General features: G+C 59.6%; 1 protein-coding gene across 5 annotated transcripts; it reads left to right on the plus strand.

Annotated features, from left to right (window-relative positions):
* The first annotated feature begins 804 nt into the window (after positions 1–804).
* Positions 805–10,373, plus strand: CDK16 (cyclin dependent kinase 16). 5 transcript variants are annotated; one of them, XM_080369281.1, is made up of 17 exons: positions 805–990; positions 1,717–1,834; positions 3,276–3,409; positions 3,874–3,984; positions 4,419–4,475; positions 4,591–4,705; positions 4,948–5,042; positions 5,682–5,744; positions 6,033–6,156; positions 6,768–6,888; positions 7,193–7,290; positions 7,980–8,085; positions 8,341–8,383; positions 8,610–8,700; positions 9,131–9,208; positions 9,495–9,542; positions 10,023–10,373. In XM_080369281.1, exons 1-16 carry the CDS (start codon positions 820–822, stop codon positions 9,530–9,532), a joined length of 1,563 nt encoding a protein of 520 aa, XP_080225407.1. In that variant the 5' UTR covers positions 805–819; the 3' UTR covers positions 9,533–9,542; positions 10,023–10,373. The 5 variants fall into 5 exon arrangements, with proteins under 5 accessions (XP_080225407.1, XP_080225408.1, XP_080225410.1 ...); XM_080369282.1 differs by having other exon boundaries at positions 6,048–6,156; XM_080369285.1 differs by having other exon boundaries at positions 836–1,142.
* Positions 10,374–18,395: the final 8,022 nt, after the last annotated feature.

The following is an 18,395-nucleotide window of genomic DNA, read 5'->3' on the forward strand; positions in this document are numbered from 1 at the left end:
AACCTGGAGTGATGTATGTTTAAACCCAGAGCGCCATGTGCCTGAGGGTTGAGTAAGCATGGTGTAAACCTGCAGTAAGCCAAATCCAGAGCAAGTGCATGTAAATATGGAGTAAGAGTTGTCGAAACCTGGAGTAACATACGTGTAACTCCAGAGTAAGGGTTGTCAAAACCTGGAGTAACATGCCTTTGAACCCAGAGTAAGGCATGTGCAAATCTGGAGGAAAGCGCATGTGAGGGAGGCTCCTGTGTGTGGGGGCACAGGAGTAATCTTGCAGTAACACTAGAGTGACCAGTGAGAGTAGCACTAACCTTGGGGTAACCTGTGGGCTATCTCAGAGCAATGTCTGAGTAACCTCAGAAGAGCTATGGGTAACCTCTGAGCAAGCCTAGAGCGTGCTATTACTAATGCTGGAGTAGCTGCAGAGTGGCAGCAGAGTATGCTATTAGCAACACCAAAGTAGCCCTGGAGGATCCTATTTGTAACCCTTGAGTAACCCATGGGTAACCACAGGGTAACCCTTGAGTAACCCATGGGTAACCACGGAGGAACCTCGGAGTAACCCTGGCTGCACCCCCTGCCGTGCTGGGAAGGGGGCGAAGCCTCTTTTAGGGTGCTCCGCCCCCACGGAGGGCTCCTCCGACCCAGGGGGTGGGTCCTGGGGGCGGGGGGCGGTGTCCTGAGGCATAAGGGGGTGGGGCCCGGGCCGGGACTGACGTCATGGGAAGGGGCGCAGGCCTCCGGGAGAGCTCCTCCGGCCCCGCCCTGCGGAGGGGGCGTGTTCTCCCCTGGCCCCGCCCCCTTCCCGCCCATTCCGACATGTCACCCGGCCCCGCCCCTCCGCCGCCATCTTGCGCCACCACCTCCAGCCGCCTCCAGCCGCCTCCCGCCCGGCCCGGCCCGGCCCGGCCCCCATCGGAGCCGCCCGCGGGGTCGGGCCCGGCCCCGCCATGGCCGAGGATTTCTGGGAGGCCCCGCGCCGCTGAGCCGGTAACGGGGAACCCCCCGAGGCCCGCTCCCGCCGCGGGGCTCCTGGGGCCTCCTCAGCCTGGGCCCCCCCGCTCTGTGGAGGCGGGCTGGGGGGGGGCGGCCTGGGCTGAGGAGGCCACACCCCCCGGTTGGCCACGCCCAGTGTCACCCAGGTGGCCGGGGGAAAGAAGCCGGGGGGGGGACCCAGGAGCCCGGGGAGGGGGGTGGGGGGCAGGAGTTTGCAGGGGGGTTTGGGGGACCCATATCTTTTTTTTTGGGGGGGGGGGGGAAGGGTCCAGGGAGGTGGACCCAGGCGTTTGGGGGGAACCAGGGGTACGAGGGGGGCACACCCAGGCGTTTGGGGGGGGGGACACCCAGAGGTCTGTGGGGGGACTCAGGTCTTCTGGGGGGGGGGGCTAAGGGTCCTGGGAGGGGGACCCAGGCATTCGGGGGGGAAGCAGGAGTTTGCGGGGGATTAGGGGGCTTGGGGGGCCCCAAGGGTCCAGGGAGGGGGCCTGAGGCATTTGGGGGGAACTAGGGGGCCGGGAGGGGACACTCAGGTGTTTGGGGGGGACACGGTGAGGGGTTTTGGGGGGCACTCAGGTCTTTGAGGGGGGGACCCCCAGCAGTTCTGGGGGATACAGGGGTGTGTGGGAACTCTGGAGTTTGGGGGAGGGGGTGGGCCCAGGTGTGCTGGAGGGACCCAGGAGTCCATTCGCCACCCCACCCCCCCCACCCCCCCCCCAGGGTTCCACCATGGACCGGATGAAGAAGATCAAGCGGCAGCTGTCGATGACGCTGCGGGGGGGGCGCGCCCCCGAGAAGAGCCATGGGGAGCCCCGCAATGGCCATGGCAGCGACAGCGGTGAGTGCCGGCCCTTTAAGGGTAGCTCCCCGCCCCCCCTCCACCATGGGGAGTTTTGTCCCTTGAAGAGGGCTAGCATAGTGGTTGAGAGGTGCCTGGCCCTTTAAGAGGCTTGGGGAGCAGGGGGTGGCTTTTTGTAAGAGCTTGGGGTTGGAGATTGAGGGTATGCCTGCCTCTTTAAGAGGCGGGGGATTTAGAAGGGGGTGCCTTCCCCTTTGAGAGGGTTAGGGTAGGGGTCGTGGGGTGCGTGCCTCTTCAAAAGTGTTGAGGAGAGAGGACTGGGAGTGGGTGCCTGTCCCTTTAAGAAGATGCCTGCTCCTTCAAGAAGCTGGAGAGGTGCCTGCCCCTTTAAGAGGCTGGAGTGGGGATTGGCTGGGGGGACACATGGTGTCTCTCAAAGGGCCAGAATAGGGCTTGGGGGGTGCCTGATGCTTTAAGAGGATGCTTGTCCCTTTAAGGCAGGTGGAGGTGTTGGTCGAGGGAAGGAGCCTTCTCTTTTAGAGGCCTGAGAGGTGCCTGGCCCTTTAAGAGGCTGGGGGGGCCGATGCCTTTGTATCTGAGAGGAGGGTGTGCCTTGCCCTTTAAAAAGGTGCCTGTACCTTTAAAAGGGCTGCAACAGGGGTTGATGGGGCCCCTGGCTGCTTGAAAAGGCTGGGCTTGGAGCAGTGCCTGGCCCTTTAAGAGGCTGGAGCAGTGCCTGGCCTTTTAAGACAGAGGGGAGTGGGACTTGAGGGGCTGTCTGGCCCTTTAAGACAACTGCCGCAGGGGTTGGTAGGGTGCTTGGGCCTTTAAGACAACTGATAGCAGGAGGCACTGGGGGGCCTGGCCCTTTAAGAGAATTGGGGTGGGGCTTCTGGGGGTGCCTGGCCCTTTAAGACATACACACCCCCACCCCCGCCCCAGATGTGTGTGTGTGGCCCCTTTAAAAGCCCTGTGGGGTGTCCCTCTCTCCGTGGCTCCCCTACTGTCCCCTGTGTCCCCCCCGTGTTCTCCCCACGTGCCCCTGCTATGTCCCCACGTCCCTCCCATGTCATCTGTCCCCCACGATGTCCCCAGTGCTCCCCCTGTGTCCCCATCTGTCCCCATGTCCGCCCACCTGTCCCCAGGTGTCTCCCCCTCACATCCCTCCATCTGTCTCTGCATCCTGTCCCCGTGTCCCCTCCTGTGTCACCACCTGTCCCCGTGTCCCCCCTGGTGTGTTCCCCCATGTTCCCCCCTGGCTCTGTGTCCCCAGTCTTCATGTCCTGTTGTGCCACCATCTGTCCTCCACCTCGTCCCTGTGTCACCCCTGTGTCCCCCCAAATGTCCCCATGCCCCCACCATGTCCCTTGTCACTGGAGGTAGCGGGATTAGGGGGGACTTGGGGGGGGGTCCTGCGGTGGGAGGGTTGGAGTGTCCTAACCCACCCCCCCTCCCCCTTTCCCCTCCCCTCCCCTCCTAGAGGTGGGGGCGGACGAGGGACGGATGGGCTCGGATGGGGAGAGCGACCCCCCCTCGGGGACATCCTCGGAGGAGGTGGCCTCCCCGGTCCGCCTGCGCCTGCGCCAGCACCCAGCTCGCCCCGGCTCCTCCGAGGTGTGGGGGGGTGCTGGGGGGGCGTTTGGGGGGTCCTGGAGAGGTTGAGGGGGGAGGGGGTTGGGGGAGTCCTGTGGGGGTTTGCTGGGTACTAAGGGGGTTATCCAGTGGGTCTTGGGAGGGGTTTGGGGGGACCGGGTGGGTCCTGGGGACTTTGGGAGGGTCCTGGGGAGTTTTGGGGGGGACAGAGGGTGTTCTGGGGGACTTTGCAGGGGTCCTCGGGTGGGGGTTGGGGGGTCCTGGGGAGCTTTGGGGGGTTCTTGGGAGCTTTCCGGGGGGGTTACACCAGATCTTGGGAGGGATTTGGGGGGTCTTTGGGTGGGGTCCTGGGGAGCTTTGGGAAGATCCTGGTGGGGTCTGGTGGGGGTTCTGCGGGGGAGACTGGAGGTTTTGGCAGGGTGGTGGTCCTGAGGGGCTTTGGGTGTCCCCAGGGGTCACTTGTGCCCTCCCCCTTGTCCTTCCAGGACATCAACAAGCGCCTCTCGCTGCCGGCTGACACCCGCCTGCCCGAGAGCGGCCTGGACCGGCTGGGGCTGCCCGGGCCCCTCAGTCGCCGCCTGCGCCGTGTCTCCCTGGTGCGTTCCAGTATAAACCGGTACAAACCAGTACGGGTCACGGAGGGATATAACCAGTATGGAGCAGTAGGAACTAATAGCAACCCACCCCAGTGCCCCCCAGTCCCTTCTGGAGGCAGCCCCATAGCCACCGCCTGCACCCTGTTTGCCTGGTGTGTCCCAGTATAAACCAGTACAAACCAGTATGGGTTAGTATAAACAGGTATAAGTTACTGTTCAATGCTAGAGCCCAGTATCACCCCCTGGGGTCTCCTGGTATTTCCCAGTTCCTCCCAGACCTGTCCAGCAGTGTCCCCTGAACCTTGCTGTGCCCCAGTATAAACTGGTCCGTACCAATATGGACATGTATGGGGTAGGAGGGAGTGGTGCCACAACCCCCCCCAGTGCCTCCCAGTTCTCCCAGTGACTGTGTACTTGTTTCCCCCTCCCACCAGTCGGAGATCGGCTTTGGGAAGCTGGAGACCTACGTCAAACTGGACAAACTGGGAGAGGTGAGGAGCTGTCCCAGTATGGGCTGGGGGCGCCCCCCCTGTCCTCCACCGTGGCCCCTACACCGCTGCTGTCCCCGCCGTGTCCTTGACGTCCCCGCTGTCCCCGCCTGCCCAGGGCACCTACGCCACGGTGTACAAGGGCCGCAGCAAGCTGACCGAGAACCTGGTGGCCCTGAAGGAGATTCGCCTGGAGCACGAGGAGGGCGCCCCGTGCACGGCCATCCGCGAGGGTGAGTCCCACCGCACCGCGGTGACGGTGATGACGGTGACGACGGTGACGGTGACACTGCGGTGGCGCTGAGGGGGGGGGGCATGCGCTCGCAGGCTGGCGGTGCGGGGGAGGGGGCTCGCCTGGCCATACACGTTGGGGGTCGCCGGGGGTGAGGGGTGGGCTGAGGTCAGGCGGGGGGTGGGTGGGGGCAGGGGATGAGGCCGCTGTTGTGTCGTCCCGTCCCCCCTCCCCTGCCTGCAGTGTCGCTGCTGCGGGATCTGAAACACGCCAACGTGGTGACGCTGCACGACATCGTCCACACGCCCCAGTGCCTCACCCTCGTCTTCGAGTACCTGGTCAGCACCCTGAAACGCTCCCTGGGACCCCCTGCACCCCAAAACACACCCTAGGACCCCCGGATTTTCCATAGGACCCCAGACCTCCCCCAAACCTTCTCCTGAGACCCCTCAACCACCCCTGCACCCCAAAATCCCCCCAAGAGACCCCCAATTTCCTCCTCAGCCCTCCCAAATTCCTCCCAGGACCCTCCTAAGTCCCTCCCGGGGACCCCCAAATTCCCTAGGGGCCCCTCCGACTAATCTGAGAGCCCTCCAGTTCCCTAGTAGTGCCCCCCAAATCCCTCCAGAGACCCCCCCCTAAACTTCCATGGGACCCCCAAATTTCTCCCCAGATACCCATAGCCCTCCTGAAATGTCCCCAGGGCTCCCTAAATGTCCTCAGGGCCCCCCAAGTTCACCCACAGCTCTCCCCAGATCCCCCCCAGATCTCGGTGTCTCACCACATGCCTCCTGGACACCCATCGCCCTCCCAGATATCCTTGTGGCCCCACTAAATCCTTCAGGGACTCCTGAAATGACCCCATGGTCCCCTCCCCCCCCAAATGCCTTCAGCACACCCTTAACCCCCTGGGGATCCCCTTATTGGCCCCCCCAACCGTCCCCTTTTTGGGGTCCCCCTGCCTCGCCCTGTTTCAGGACCGGGACCTCAAGCAGTACCTGGATGACTGTGGCAGCGTCATCAGCATGCACAACGTCAAGGTGCGTGCGATGGACATGCGAGGGCCCTCTGGGGTGTGCAAGGGGGGGTGGGGGGGTGGGTGAGGGGGTCAGGGGCGTGCAATGGGCATGCAAGGGGTATGCAGCGAGTGTGCAAGGAGTGTGGAAAGGGCCCTGCGAGGGTGTCTGGCATTTCTGAGGAGGACGCAAGGGGTTCAGGGCCCCATGACATGACTTTTATCGGTGCGAGGGGGTTGTGATTGCATGAATGGGTGTGCAATGCACGTGCGATGAGTGTGCAAGGGGCCATTTTGGGGGCGGGGGGCGCAGCTGTTTCTCTTCCAGCTGCTGCGGGGCCTGGCCTTCTGCCACCGGCACAAGGTGCTGCACCGCGATCTCAAGCCCCAGAACCTCCTGCTCAGCCGACGTGGGGACCTCAAGCTTGCTGACTTTGGTCGGGGGGGGCACCCCAAAATCTCATAATCCCCTTTTGCACCACCCACCCCACCCTCCCCCGCCCCGGGACCCCAAACCCCACCCTGGGATCCTCATTGAACCCCTAGGAATCCCCATTCTCCCCTGCCAGCCACCCATATTCCCCCAGGGACACCCTTGGGTTACCCCGACTTCCTCCATTTACCCTTCTCGGGGACCCCCACTGCCTTCCCCAGGACCCCAATTTCCTCTTCTGCATCCCCAGTTCTCCCTCCTGCCAGGACCCCAGCACCCAATTTCCCCCCCCCCCCCCAAGACCTCAGTGGCCCCCAGGACCCTCTGGGAACCCCAGTTCCATCCCTCAGGTACAACCGTTGCCCCATCAGGGACCCCAGTTACCCCTCCCACAGTCCCCACTTTCCTTTTGGAAATTGCCTATTGCCCCCCAGGACCCCCTCGGGGACCCCAGTTCCTCGTGCCATCAGGACTCCAGTTTGCCCCTCTGGGACTCCAATTACCTGCCCCAGGGCCCCCCATTGCCCCCAGGACCCCAGTTTCCCCTTCTGAGGCCCCAGTTACCTGCCCCAGGGACCCCCAGGACCCCCCATAACCCACTTCCCCCTGCCCCAGGCCTGGCTCGGGCTAAATCCATCCCGACGAAGACCTACTCTAATGAGGTGGTGACGCTCTGGTACCGGCCCCCCGACATCCTCCTAGGCTCCACCGAGTACTCTACCCAGATCGACATGTGGTGAGTGCACGAGGGCTGGGGGCTTCACACAGGGGGCTGGGGGCTCAGACGGGGGCTGGGTCGGAGCCCAGGGGCTTTGCACGGGGACTGCAGGCTCCTACGTGGCTCCAGGGGGGCTGCAGGGGCGTCTCTTGCACAAGGGTCTTACACAACGGCCTCGCGGGAGGAACGGGAGCCGTGCACAAGGTTTGGAACGGGGGTGCTGAGCCCATCCAGGGGCCTTGCGTGGGGACTGTGGGCTCCTGTGGGGCCCCGGAGGGGGTTTTGCAGGGGGTCTGTCGCACGAGGGTCTTGGGCCTCGCAGGGGTGTGGGCTGCATCTTCTCGGAGATGGTGACGGGGCGGCCGCTCTTCCCCGGCTCCACTGTGGAGGAGCAGCTGCACTTCATCTTCCGTCTCCTTGGTACGGGGCGAAACGCAGCCCTTCTGGGCATCCTGGGGGGCTGTGGGGGGAATCCGGGGTGAATGTGGGGGATTTGGGTGAGATTGGGGGGGGTCGGGGCAAATCTGGGGGGGTATCAGGTAAATCTGGGTGAATTTCTGGGGTTTGAGTGAGATTTGGAGGAATTTGGGGGGGGTTGGGGGCGAATTTCAGGGGGTTCAGGTAAATCTGGGGTGAATTTGGGGGATATGGGTAGGATTTGGGGGGGTTGGGGCAAATTTGGGGGTTTTCAGGTAAATGTGGGACAGTTTGGGGGATTTGAGTGAGATTTGGAGAAATTTGGGGGGGTTGGGGCATACTTGGGTTTTTTCAGGTAAATCTGGGTGAAATTGGGGGATTTTGGGGGAATTGAAGGGGGTTTGAGGTAAATGAAAGGGTTTGGAAGATTTTGGGCCAGTTTGTGGGGAATTTGGGGGTTTGGGGTACACTCGGTATTTTGGGTAAGTTTGGGGGAATGGGTGGAAATTTGGGTGACTTGGGGAAGAATTGGGAGGTTTCGGGGAAATTAAAGAGGATTTGGGGCAAGTAAAGGGGGTTTTGGGGCTGGGGGGATTGTGGAGGGGTCAGGGAGTGCTTGGGGGACTCCGGTGGCATGTGGGGGTGCCACGGGGGTTTTGGGGTCCTCCCCTGATCCCCTCCCCCCTCCTCAGGGACCCCAACAGAGGAGACGTGGCCAGGGATCGGGGCCAATGCTGAGTTCCGGGCCCACAAGTACCCCCCGTACCCCCCTGAGGGTCTGCTGCACCACGCCCCACGGTCTGCCCCATGGATGGGGGGCTGCCCCGTAGCGGGGCGGGTGGGGGGGGGTGGTCCATAGCATGGCGGGGGGCTGCCCCATAGAGGGGGGGTTGCTCCATAGTGGGAGCTACGTACCCCATGGGAGAGGGGTATGTGCCCCATGGGGTGGCCTTGCCCCATAACAGGGGTCTGGGGGCAGGTGTGTGCCCCATGGGGTGGCTTTGCCCCATAACAGGTTGGGGATTCCTGACCATACCCTTCCCCCCCCCCTAGGCTGGACCATGACGGTGCTGACCTGCTGGGGCAGCTGCTGCAGGTGAGGGGGGCGGGGCAGGAGCCAGCCCCGCCCCTTTTTCCTGAGCCCCGCCCCCTCCCAAAGCCCCACCCCATCGCTCACCCCTACATCTCCCCCCACCGTTGCGCAGAGCCCCCCTGCCTGCATGGGGTAGGGGGTGGGTGGGAGGGGTTGGGGGGCCACGCCCACAAGAGAGGGGCGTGACCCCATCCCTTGTGGGCGTGGCCTGATGCGGAGGGCGGGGCAGTTCGAGGGGCGGCGGCGGATGCCGGCAGCGGAGGCGATGGCACATCCTTTCTTCGCCTGCCTGGGGCCGCGTGTCACCACCCTGCCCGACAGTGAGTGGGCGGGGCCGCGGGGGGTGGGGCCTGGGAGTGGGGGTCGGGTAGGCTGTGGTGGAGGTGGAGCTTTGGTGGGGGGCGTGGCTTCAAGGGGCAGGCCCTGGCAGAGTCCGGGGCTCTGTTGTGGAAGTGGGTGGTTGAGGGCTGGGTGTGGGTGGGGCTGCTGTGGGCGGGGCTTGTTGCGGCAAGGCCTTTTTAGAGGGGCGCGCTGTGGGTGTTGCTTGGGAGGGGTGGGGTTTCATCGCGGGTGGGCGTGGCATTGGAGGACCGTGGCTTCCTTGGGGGCGGGGGGAGGGTACTGGTTGGGCATTGGAGGAGCTATGTCCAGATACGGGATGGGGCTTTCTGGTGGGTGGGGCGTGGGGCATGATCACGCCTCCTTCAGCGTGGCCATGCCCCATTGACACCAGGCCACCATCCCCCGTAGCCACCTCCATCTTCGCGCTGAAGGAGATCCAGCTGCAGAAGGAGCCAGGGCTGCGCTCGGCCTCCCTGCCCCCCCCAGGTCAGCCCCCCCTAAACCCAAGCCCCCATCCCCAGTCTGGAGACCCCTCTGAATGCAGACCCTTCCCCCCAAAACTTGGAGACCCACCCTCAAAATCCTAGGGTCCACCCTAAAATTTGGGCATCCCCCCAAATCCGCGTCCTGCCCCCCTAAATCTTGCCCCCCCCCCAAACCCAGAGATGAACACCCCCCAGAATCTTGGGCCCCCCAACAATCTAGGGACCCCCAAAAGCGGGGATCTCCTGGTTTTGGGTTCTCCGCTGACACCACCCCATTTTTTCTGCAGGTTCCTCATCCTTTCGGGTGCTCGACACCGAATTCTGACATCGAGCAGGTAGGCAGCCCCCCGAAACAGAGGGACCCCTCCATGGGACCCCCCTGAATCGATTCCCCCAAAACTGGGGAGCAGCCCTGCCCCCCCAAAACAGGGAACATCCCCCCAAATCAGCCCCTCTCTCCAAATTGGGACCCCCAACATTTAGGGGGCTCCTTACAAATGACCCCCCCCTAGTAAAAGGGTTGGTGTCTCTTTAAAAAGGGGGGATCCCCCCAGAACCAGGCACCTTGCAAATGGGGGTATTCCTCCCCCAAAATGGGGGGCCTCCCACCAAATACGGGGCTCAGAGACCCCCCAAATTCAGGACTTCCCCTGTTATAGACACCCCCCCCAAATTGGAGCTCCCCTGAAAAATGGGGGAACCTCTAAAACTGGACCCTCAAAAAAAAGAGGGTGCATGAATTCGGGGGGGGGGGGGTGTCAGTCATTTTGTTGGGAATGGGCCCCCCCTCCCTTAACCCTTTCCTCTCCCCACAGCCCATGGACTGCTGCTGCAACCCTTTGGGACCCGCTCCCCCCCAAAATCGGGGGGGGGTCACCCCAAAGCTGGGGGAGGCCCCTCTAAACTGGGGAGTGCCCCCCAAACCCGGGGGGGGGGCACCTCAAACCTAAGGGGGGTTTCCCCATCCAAACTGTAACTAAGTCGTCGTCCCCCTGAAATGCCCTCCTGAAGAGCCGCTGCTGGATTTGGGGGGGGTCATGTGGGACCCCCCATTGTAGGGGGGCCCCCCCTGTTTTCTGGGGGGAGTTTCCTCGATTTTGGGGTTCCCCTCTCCCAATTTACTTTGAGTTTTATTTTTTCAAGGCAATATTATAAATAAGAGTCTATATTGGCCGTTCACCCTGCAGGGGTGGGGCTTAGCAGGGGCTGGGGGGGCCACCCTGGGGGCAGTTTCTGGGTGTTGGGGGAGTGGTGGTGCCCTTTTGAGCTTCCTCCAAGGTTACTCACACTTTACTCCAGGGTTACTCTGGGGTTGCTCAAGCCTTACTTGGCGTTTCTTCACCTCTGGGGGAAGGGTCCCCAGGGTGGTGGTGGGGGATCTTATTCAGAGTTTGCTCCCACTTTACTCCAGGGTTACTCCAGAGTTACTCAGGCCCAACTCCCACATTGCTCCAAGGCAGCTCAGGCGCAGCTCTGTGGCCGCTCCTGCCCTACTCCAGGCCTTACTTCATGGCTGCTCAGCCCCAACTGACTTGCTACTCCAGCATTACTCCTACTCCTTGTTTACTAAGACACTATTCAGCTGGAGGCTGCACTCCCCCTAATCCTGGGTTTGCTTGTGTAGGTCCTTACTCTGGATTTACTCGGCTCTTATTTTAAAGTTACTTGATACTCTAGTCCTAGGTGGAACGTACTCCAGGGTTACCATGGGGACTCTATTCTTCAGTTTATTCAGCCCTTATATTGAGGTTAGTTGGTACTTTAGTCCTAGTTGGAACTTACTCCAGGGTTACTCATGGTGGATGATCCTTACTCTGGGCTTACCCAACCCTTACTCTGAGGTTTCTTAGTACTTTGCTCCTTGTCAGAACTGACTCCACAGTTACTTCTGGGGGTCTTTTGAGTTAACTCAGCTCTTAGTCTGTGGGAACTCAGTACTTCTAGCCAGAACTTAATCCAGGGTTACTCGTAGAGGTCAATACTCTGGGCTTACTCAGCTCTTACTTTGGGGTTGTTTGGTACTTTATTGCTTTTCATATCTTACTCCAGAGTTACTCCACATGGTTTCTTCTCTACCCCTTTCCTTTGCTTTTACTCTGCTCTTTACAGCAGTGCTACTCAGCCCTTCCTCAGAAGTTATGTGCTTGTTCCTCCATTGCTGCCCTACTCCTTGGTGCAGCTACTCTGCTTTTTACTCAGAGTTTACTTGGCCCATGTCACTTTCTGGTACTCGGCTCTCCCTTAATCCCAGTCTAGCTCAAAGCCCTACTCCACTGTTACACAAATATTGATCTGCTCAGAGGATACTTAACACTTACTAACAGGTTGTTCTTATTTTAATGCTGACTTGCTCTGTGCTCGTAACTGGGCTTGTGTGGTGGGTCTCAGTGGGGGCTCAGGAGGGACTTGGGCCTTACTGAACACTTACTCGGAGGTTAATAAGGCCTTAGTGGGCTAGCCTTGCTTAACCCCAAAGTAAGTGGTGGCTTTTGGGGTTACATGGTGGCGCCTTCTTTGCTACTCAGCCTTTACTCAGAAGATACAAAGTCCCTCTCCTTCTTACACAGACCAACAACCCTTTGCAGCCACTTCCTCTGATTGCTCCTTGGGCCCAACCTTGCACTACTTACTCAGAGGTTACTCAGTTGAGCTGTGCCATGTCTTTACTCAGAGGTTTCTTGGCCTCATCTCTAGTGTTTCCTGCTCTTCCAAGCCCTTTCTCTGAGGATACTCAAGAGGTACACCCTTCTGGCTGCTCACCATGGTGTTACTCTTTACTCTGAGGTTACTCCACTTCCAGGGCACGCTCAGCCCATCTTCTGGGGTTCACAGCTGTTACTCCACGGTTACTCAGCCCTTGCTATAGTCCAGTGTCTTGAAGTTACCTGAGGTTTGTTACGCTGAAGTTACTCAGCCACTGCACTAGGTTACACAACTTAATGGCAAAAGTTACCTGGTACACGAGGGTGGAGTACTCCTTACTCCAGAGTTGCTCAGCCCTTACTCCAGGGTTGCTACGTACCCCATGACTGCACAGTTGTTACTGTGAGGTAAACCCTTGCTCTGAAGTCCCTGACCCCTTACTCCAAGCCCACCCAGCCACTACTTCTTAATCCAGGGTTACCTAGTCCTCCACCCTGGGACTACTCAGTTGTTACCCCAGGGTTACCAGAGGTCACGCTTTACTCCAGGGTTACTGACACTTCTCCCTGAGGGTCCACTTTACTCTGGGCTTACAGACACTTTACACTGAGGTCACATTTTACTCTTGGGTTGGTCATACCTTATGCCAAGGTTGTTCACACTTAACTCCGCAGTTACGCTTCACCCTGAGGCAGCACACTACTATGAGGTTACAGACACTTTACACCAAGGACACGCTTTCTCCCCAGGTTTACTCCAGGGTTACTTGCATTTCACATTTCATCCCGAGGCCACACAATTCTCTGGACTTACAGACACATTACACGGAGACCGCACTTCATTCCAGGGTTATTCGCAGGTCACTCCAGGTTTACTCCCACTTTACTCTGAGGTTACACACACCTCGCTCCACCCACCCTCCCCCTCCCAGCGTGTCCAGCATCGCTCAGGATTGGCACCCCAACCCCCGGGCTCCCTATACGTACCATGTGTGTATATATGTATATAAGGGGGCGGGTCTTTTTTATATGCAGCATGAGACGCTCGTGGGCTTGGCCCCGCCTCCTATGCCCCCTATAGCGCCCAGGGTGGACATAGAGCCCCTATAGTGCCTGGGGTGCGGGGGGTGAGGGGGCGGAGCCACTGTAGCTCCCCCAGGGGGCCATATGGACTGTGTAGGGGGCTCTGTGTGCTCCTGGGGGACCGTATGGGGGAGGGGCACCTGGTGGGGGAGGAACATACAGCCCCTATGCTGTCCGGAGGGGTTCTTTTATGCCGGTGGGGTGTCAGTGCTAGAATACCCCACCTGGGGTCCCCTGCTGTGTCTACAATGTCCTTGGCCAGGCTCCCTATGGCCCCTGGAGGGCCGGGGGAACCTATAGGGTCTCTATAGGGTGGAGGGGGGCCTATAGCCCCTATAGGGGCTTAGGGGGAGGGGGGGAGCATGAAGACCCTGTACGGGAGCCTGTGTGGCCCTCCCCGTAGTGCCCGGGTTAGGGGGGGGTGACTTACGGGTCCTGTACGTTACCCTGCAGGGGAACACGTCATAGGGGGCGGGGCAGGGGCGGGGACGCGGCGTTTCGGCTGTACGGGACCGACCATTAAAGCCTCCCTGGGACTCGGGTTTCCGGGCCGTTCCACCTGGCTTCACCCCTGCGCCGGCCACATGGTCTCTCCCGCCCGGGGGGGTGGGTCCCGCGTCCTGCCGGCCGGCCAATGGCGGGCGGTGCTGGCGTGACGTAGCTGGGGGCGTGGCCTGGGGGCGGGTTGCCGCTGCACGTGGAGGGGGCAGGGGGTGACGTCGCGGGGAAGCTGCGAGGGCAGAGGGGGGGGTCTGCGTGACGTCACCGGGGCAGGCGTGTGCGCGGGATCACCCCCCCCCATAGGTGTGACGTGCGTGGGTGCTGCACAGAGGGGCAGTGACATCATGGGACATCCCCTGGGATGGGGCTCCTCTGCGTGGTTATGATGTCACCGAGGGACACGTGGGGCAGGGCGCCTCTGTCGCAGTTGTGACGTCGGGGGGGAACCAATGCGGGGTCCCTACCAAGGTGCCGACATCACACAAAGCCCGGAGATGTGCCCCACCGGGGCTGTGATGTTGTAGAGGGTCCCCTGGGGCCGTGTGCCGGGGTTGTGACATCATAGCAGACCCACATGGGGTGGGGTGTGGCTATGACATCACAGGGGGAGCCCCAGATGGGGGGGTCCCGATGGAGATGCGGTATTGCAGTCTGCCTTGGTGGAGATGTGGGTTCCCTGCCCCCAGCCTGGCTATGACATCACTGGGGGGCCACAGGCCCACAGCCTGTGACAGCACTTGTGGCCCTGCCCACCGCGCACGGTGGTGGTGGGGGGCAGCTCTTCACGGTGGAGGCTGGACATGGCCGAGCAGCAGCAGGAGCAGCGCTCCCCCTCCTTTGGGCCCATCGCTGAGGGCGAGGCTCCCAAAGCTGCCTTCTGGGAGCCCCCAGTCCCCATAGGGACCCCCAAAACCTCCCAGAGACACTCCCCACACACACTTCTCCCCTTAAACCCAGGACCCTGCAAATCCCCCACGACCCCGGAGTCCCCACGGAGACCCCAACCCCACCTGGGACCCCTCCAACTCTCCACTGGGGACTCCCGGGCCCCTTTGTGACCTCCTACCAAAGAGCTCTGCCCCCCGCCCACCAGACCCCTTGAGACGTCCCAAATCCGCCCCCGGGGGACCCCCATAGGGCCCCTGGGGCTTCCCTTGTGGCAAGCCCCGCCCCCAGCAAGAAGCCCCGCCCACGGACACCACCCAAGAGCTGCCTAACCCGCCCCAAACGACAAGCCCCGCCCATGGAGACTGCGCGGGAGCAGCCCAGGTGCCGCGCATGCTCAGAGGCACACGTTGTGGCACTCTCGCCTGCCCCCTGCGGACAGAGGCCGGTACTGCAGTCCCAGCCGGCGAGTTGGAGGGGTCCCGGGTGAGGGTTGGGGTCTCCGTGGGGACTCAGGGGTCGTGGGGGATTTGCGGGGTCCTGGGTTTAGGGGGGGACGGGGGGGGGTGTCTCAGGGAGGTTTTGGGGGTCCTTGTGGGGATCGGGGGCTCCCAAAAGGCCGGCGAGCCCACATCAGGTGAACGACATGGGCAATCCCCAGAGCAAAAGGGCCATCTCTGCAGGACCTCTGTGCTGGATGTACCAGGAGACGTTTTGTGTAATTGCACACAGAACAAGGACGCCCCTCGCTCTGTGGTACAGCCAAATCCTGCCTTCCTCTGACCACAAGAGACTACAGCACTTTTCCATTAATTTTTGGATGCCATTTTATGCTGCGGGGTGGTGGCTGAGCCGTGTGGTGCTGCCCTGTGGTGCCACAAGGGCCTGGCCTGGCCGGCTGGTGCAGCCCCGAGGTGGCAGAGGGCTTGGGGCCCATTCCGGCTGTGTGGTGGACACGGCAGTGAGGGTGAGCCCACCCAGGATGGGCCTGTTGGTGGGAGGCCCTGAGGAAACGTTCTGCGTTGGGGGGGAAGCATCCAGGACAGGGCAAGGGGGCGTCAGGGTTGGGCCCCAGGGACGGGCCCCAGGGACGTGTCCAGGGGTCTCAAGCAGATGTTGGGGGAGGGGGCAGGGTGAGGGCAGTGAGATATTTGGCAGAGGTGGTGGTGGGGATGGCTTCCGGGGACATGGGGGGGCGCGCATGTCCATGAAGGTGGGGCCAGGGAGGTGGTGGGGGTGGCGGCGGTGGTGGGATGTCTCTGTGTCCAAACTGGCACTTACTACTGCTGAACTCCTGGATTCCCCAGGGCACAGAAGTTTCATGAGGCAACAGCACAACTGACATATTTTTTTTGTGGTTTTTAAAGGTGGAACTACAAAAAAAATGGGGTAACAAAATCAGTTGCCCCAAGCGATTGCCTTTGGGAGAAACATGTTGTCTATAGACATTCACCTGGGAGGAGGGCAGGTGAGTATGTGAAGTGTGGACTTGTTTCAGCACAGCTGTGACACATCTTCCCTTGATTGTGATTAACAGAATTAACAGTCACCTCTTCAGATTGGCTTGTTAAGGAGTGTGCTGTGCTTATGTTTTCTCGGTTTGGCTTTGTTGTGTTCTTCCTGAGATGCAGCTGCAGCTCTCCCGAAGGAGTGCGATAGCTGATGTGGCAGAGGAGGGGGTGTAACTTTTTTTAATATTTTGGTTTTTGTAAAGAGAAAAGGCTTGGAACAGTCTGACCCCAAAATGACATTGTTTCAAAGTTTGCAGCCATGCGCTGTACATGTTGGCCTGAGGTATCAAATACCCCAAGTGCGCCTTGAGGGAACTCTGGTGCCATAGATGTACCGAGCAATCGTTCCGCTGCGCGTGTAGCTGTTCTGGTTTGGCTTCTGGGTGTGAATGCGCAAAAGAAGACTTGGAACTGTGGTCAGCCTTGCTCCAAAATCGGAACGGTTTCTACTTCTGCCCAGATCTCTGGGAGCCCCTGAGCGTTTCAGGTGGGCCAGGTTTTGTGCCCCAGCATTTCTTAGAGTCCATAGCTCTGCGGCTCGGGGGGGAGGAGGAAGGGGGCAGGCACTACAGGTAAAGGTTTGAGGTCACAGAGCTATTTGTGAGTTACACTACTGGAGTTTCTTTGGATCTATGTCTGAATGTATAGGCCGGCTGAGAAGGTATAACTTTCTTTCACGCACAGTGAACACAGATCACTTGAGTTGTCATGTACGCTTGATTATTGAGGAATTTTCCCTCCATGGGACGGCAAAGGAGAAATGGTACAGAGGTGCTTTTTAGTTTTTTTTACTGTTCGCTGTAAAACCTGGGGGTTTAGCATTTGGTTCCATCTTTTCAATGGTGATTAGAATGTATTTGTTGCGGGGGGTAAAGAAGTAATATTTGTTTCGCTGCCTATCCTGCCAGTCGGTGGGACTTGTAAGCCCACTGGTGCTGTCGTGGTGTGATGCCATCTCCCACGTATTTAAGCCCACCAGGGCGGTCGCTCTCTGAAGTGTTGTGCTCTTGCCCTGCTCCTCCTAGGTGGAGGAGAGCTGAGCGACTGGTGTTACAGAAGACAAAGGGAGAAGGCGAAAAGAAGTGTCTGAACTGTCACATTCTCTGGGCACCACTGAGAGCAAAAGCTGCAGTAAGTCCTGGGTCATCAGGGCCCTGCCTCCCCTCTTGTGCGTCCCAGGCCCTCCCTGCCCCTCCTCTGGTCCCTTCTTTCTCCTGTGCTGCTGTGACTTTTTTGGTGTGGCGGGTTGACCCAGGCCAGACCAAATGTGCTCTTATTGCTCCCCTCCTCTGCTGGACAGGGGAGAGAAAATATAACAAAAAGCTGGCGAGTCGTAGGTGAAGATGGGAAGATTGCTCGGCAGTTCTCGTCACGAGCGAAACGGACTAAACTCAGGGAAATGGGTTCAGTCGATTAGCAGGCAAATTGGAGTAGGAGAATGAGAAGTAAAACTAAATTTTCAAAACAACTTACCCTCATCTCTTTCTTCCATCGGGCTTAGCTTTACTCCCGATTTCCCTGTCACCTCTCCCCGCTGGGGAACGGCACCATTGATTCTTCTTCTTCCCCTTCCTCAGGGGGAGGCTTCCTCATGCTCTTTCCTGGCTCCAGCGTAGGCCCTTTCCATGGATGCAGTCCTTGAGGAACAGAGTGCTCTGGTGTGGGACCCTGGCAGGGTCCTGAGTCCTGCCAGCAAATGTGCTCCATTGTGGGCTTCTCTCTCTGTGGGTCCCCAGATCCTGTCAGGAAAATACGTAACACACTAGGGATGTGTAAGTACTCTCACTGTATATCACATGTACCCTCGAGCAACTCGGTGTGCATGTTAGGTGGAGCAATCCCTCATGCATCCAGTGCTGCAATAAAGGGAAAGCCCGCTGCTTAATGCTACGTTGGAGTTAAGGGGTTTATTGCCAATGTTGGTGACTGTTCTTCATCGAGCTCGCAGTCGCCCTGGAACGTCAAAATGTAAGTTTTAAATCACCCGTTACTGATCCGATAAGACTTGATTTGAAAAACTTGTGTGGTAATGTGGAATTGAGCGCAGTGCCCAATCGGATGTGTGCAGGAGGAGCGTGGTTTTGGTAATCAATTGTTGTACATTGCTGGTATGTTCCCCTTTAAAACTTTATTAGCCAGCAAAATATTTCAACTCCAGTTGGCCCTGGCTGTTTTGAAGCGTGCCTTGTTATGTGAGAGTTCCAACTCTCTAGGGGGTCAGTTGTGTCTCTGCTTCCCTTCTTTGTACTAGAGTCTGTGTCCTTTAGAAAGGCAGCTTAGGGGTCTAAACCTTTCCTTTCAGCAAATGCCAGAAATCATTGCAGGAAACAAGCAGCAGGAAATACATGGGAAGAATGATGGAGGAACTGATGGTGCGTGTCAGTATAACTCGGGTGCACTGTGGACTGTTTCCTCAATGGTATCAATCGGGGTTTGGTTTTTGTTTTTCTAAAGCCCTGCTACCTGCTCCCAGGGCATCCTGTTTGGTTTGTAAACAGCCAATGGCTTTTGCCGAAAGTCGAGGAATGTTGAATGAAGTGCGCTCCCTAGGCTAATTTAAGGAAGT

This window comes from Falco punctatus (genome assembly GCF_963210335.1).
Source record: "Falco punctatus genome assembly, chromosome: 19".
Lineage (NCBI taxonomy): Eukaryota > Metazoa > Chordata > Aves > Falconiformes > Falconidae > Falco > Falco punctatus.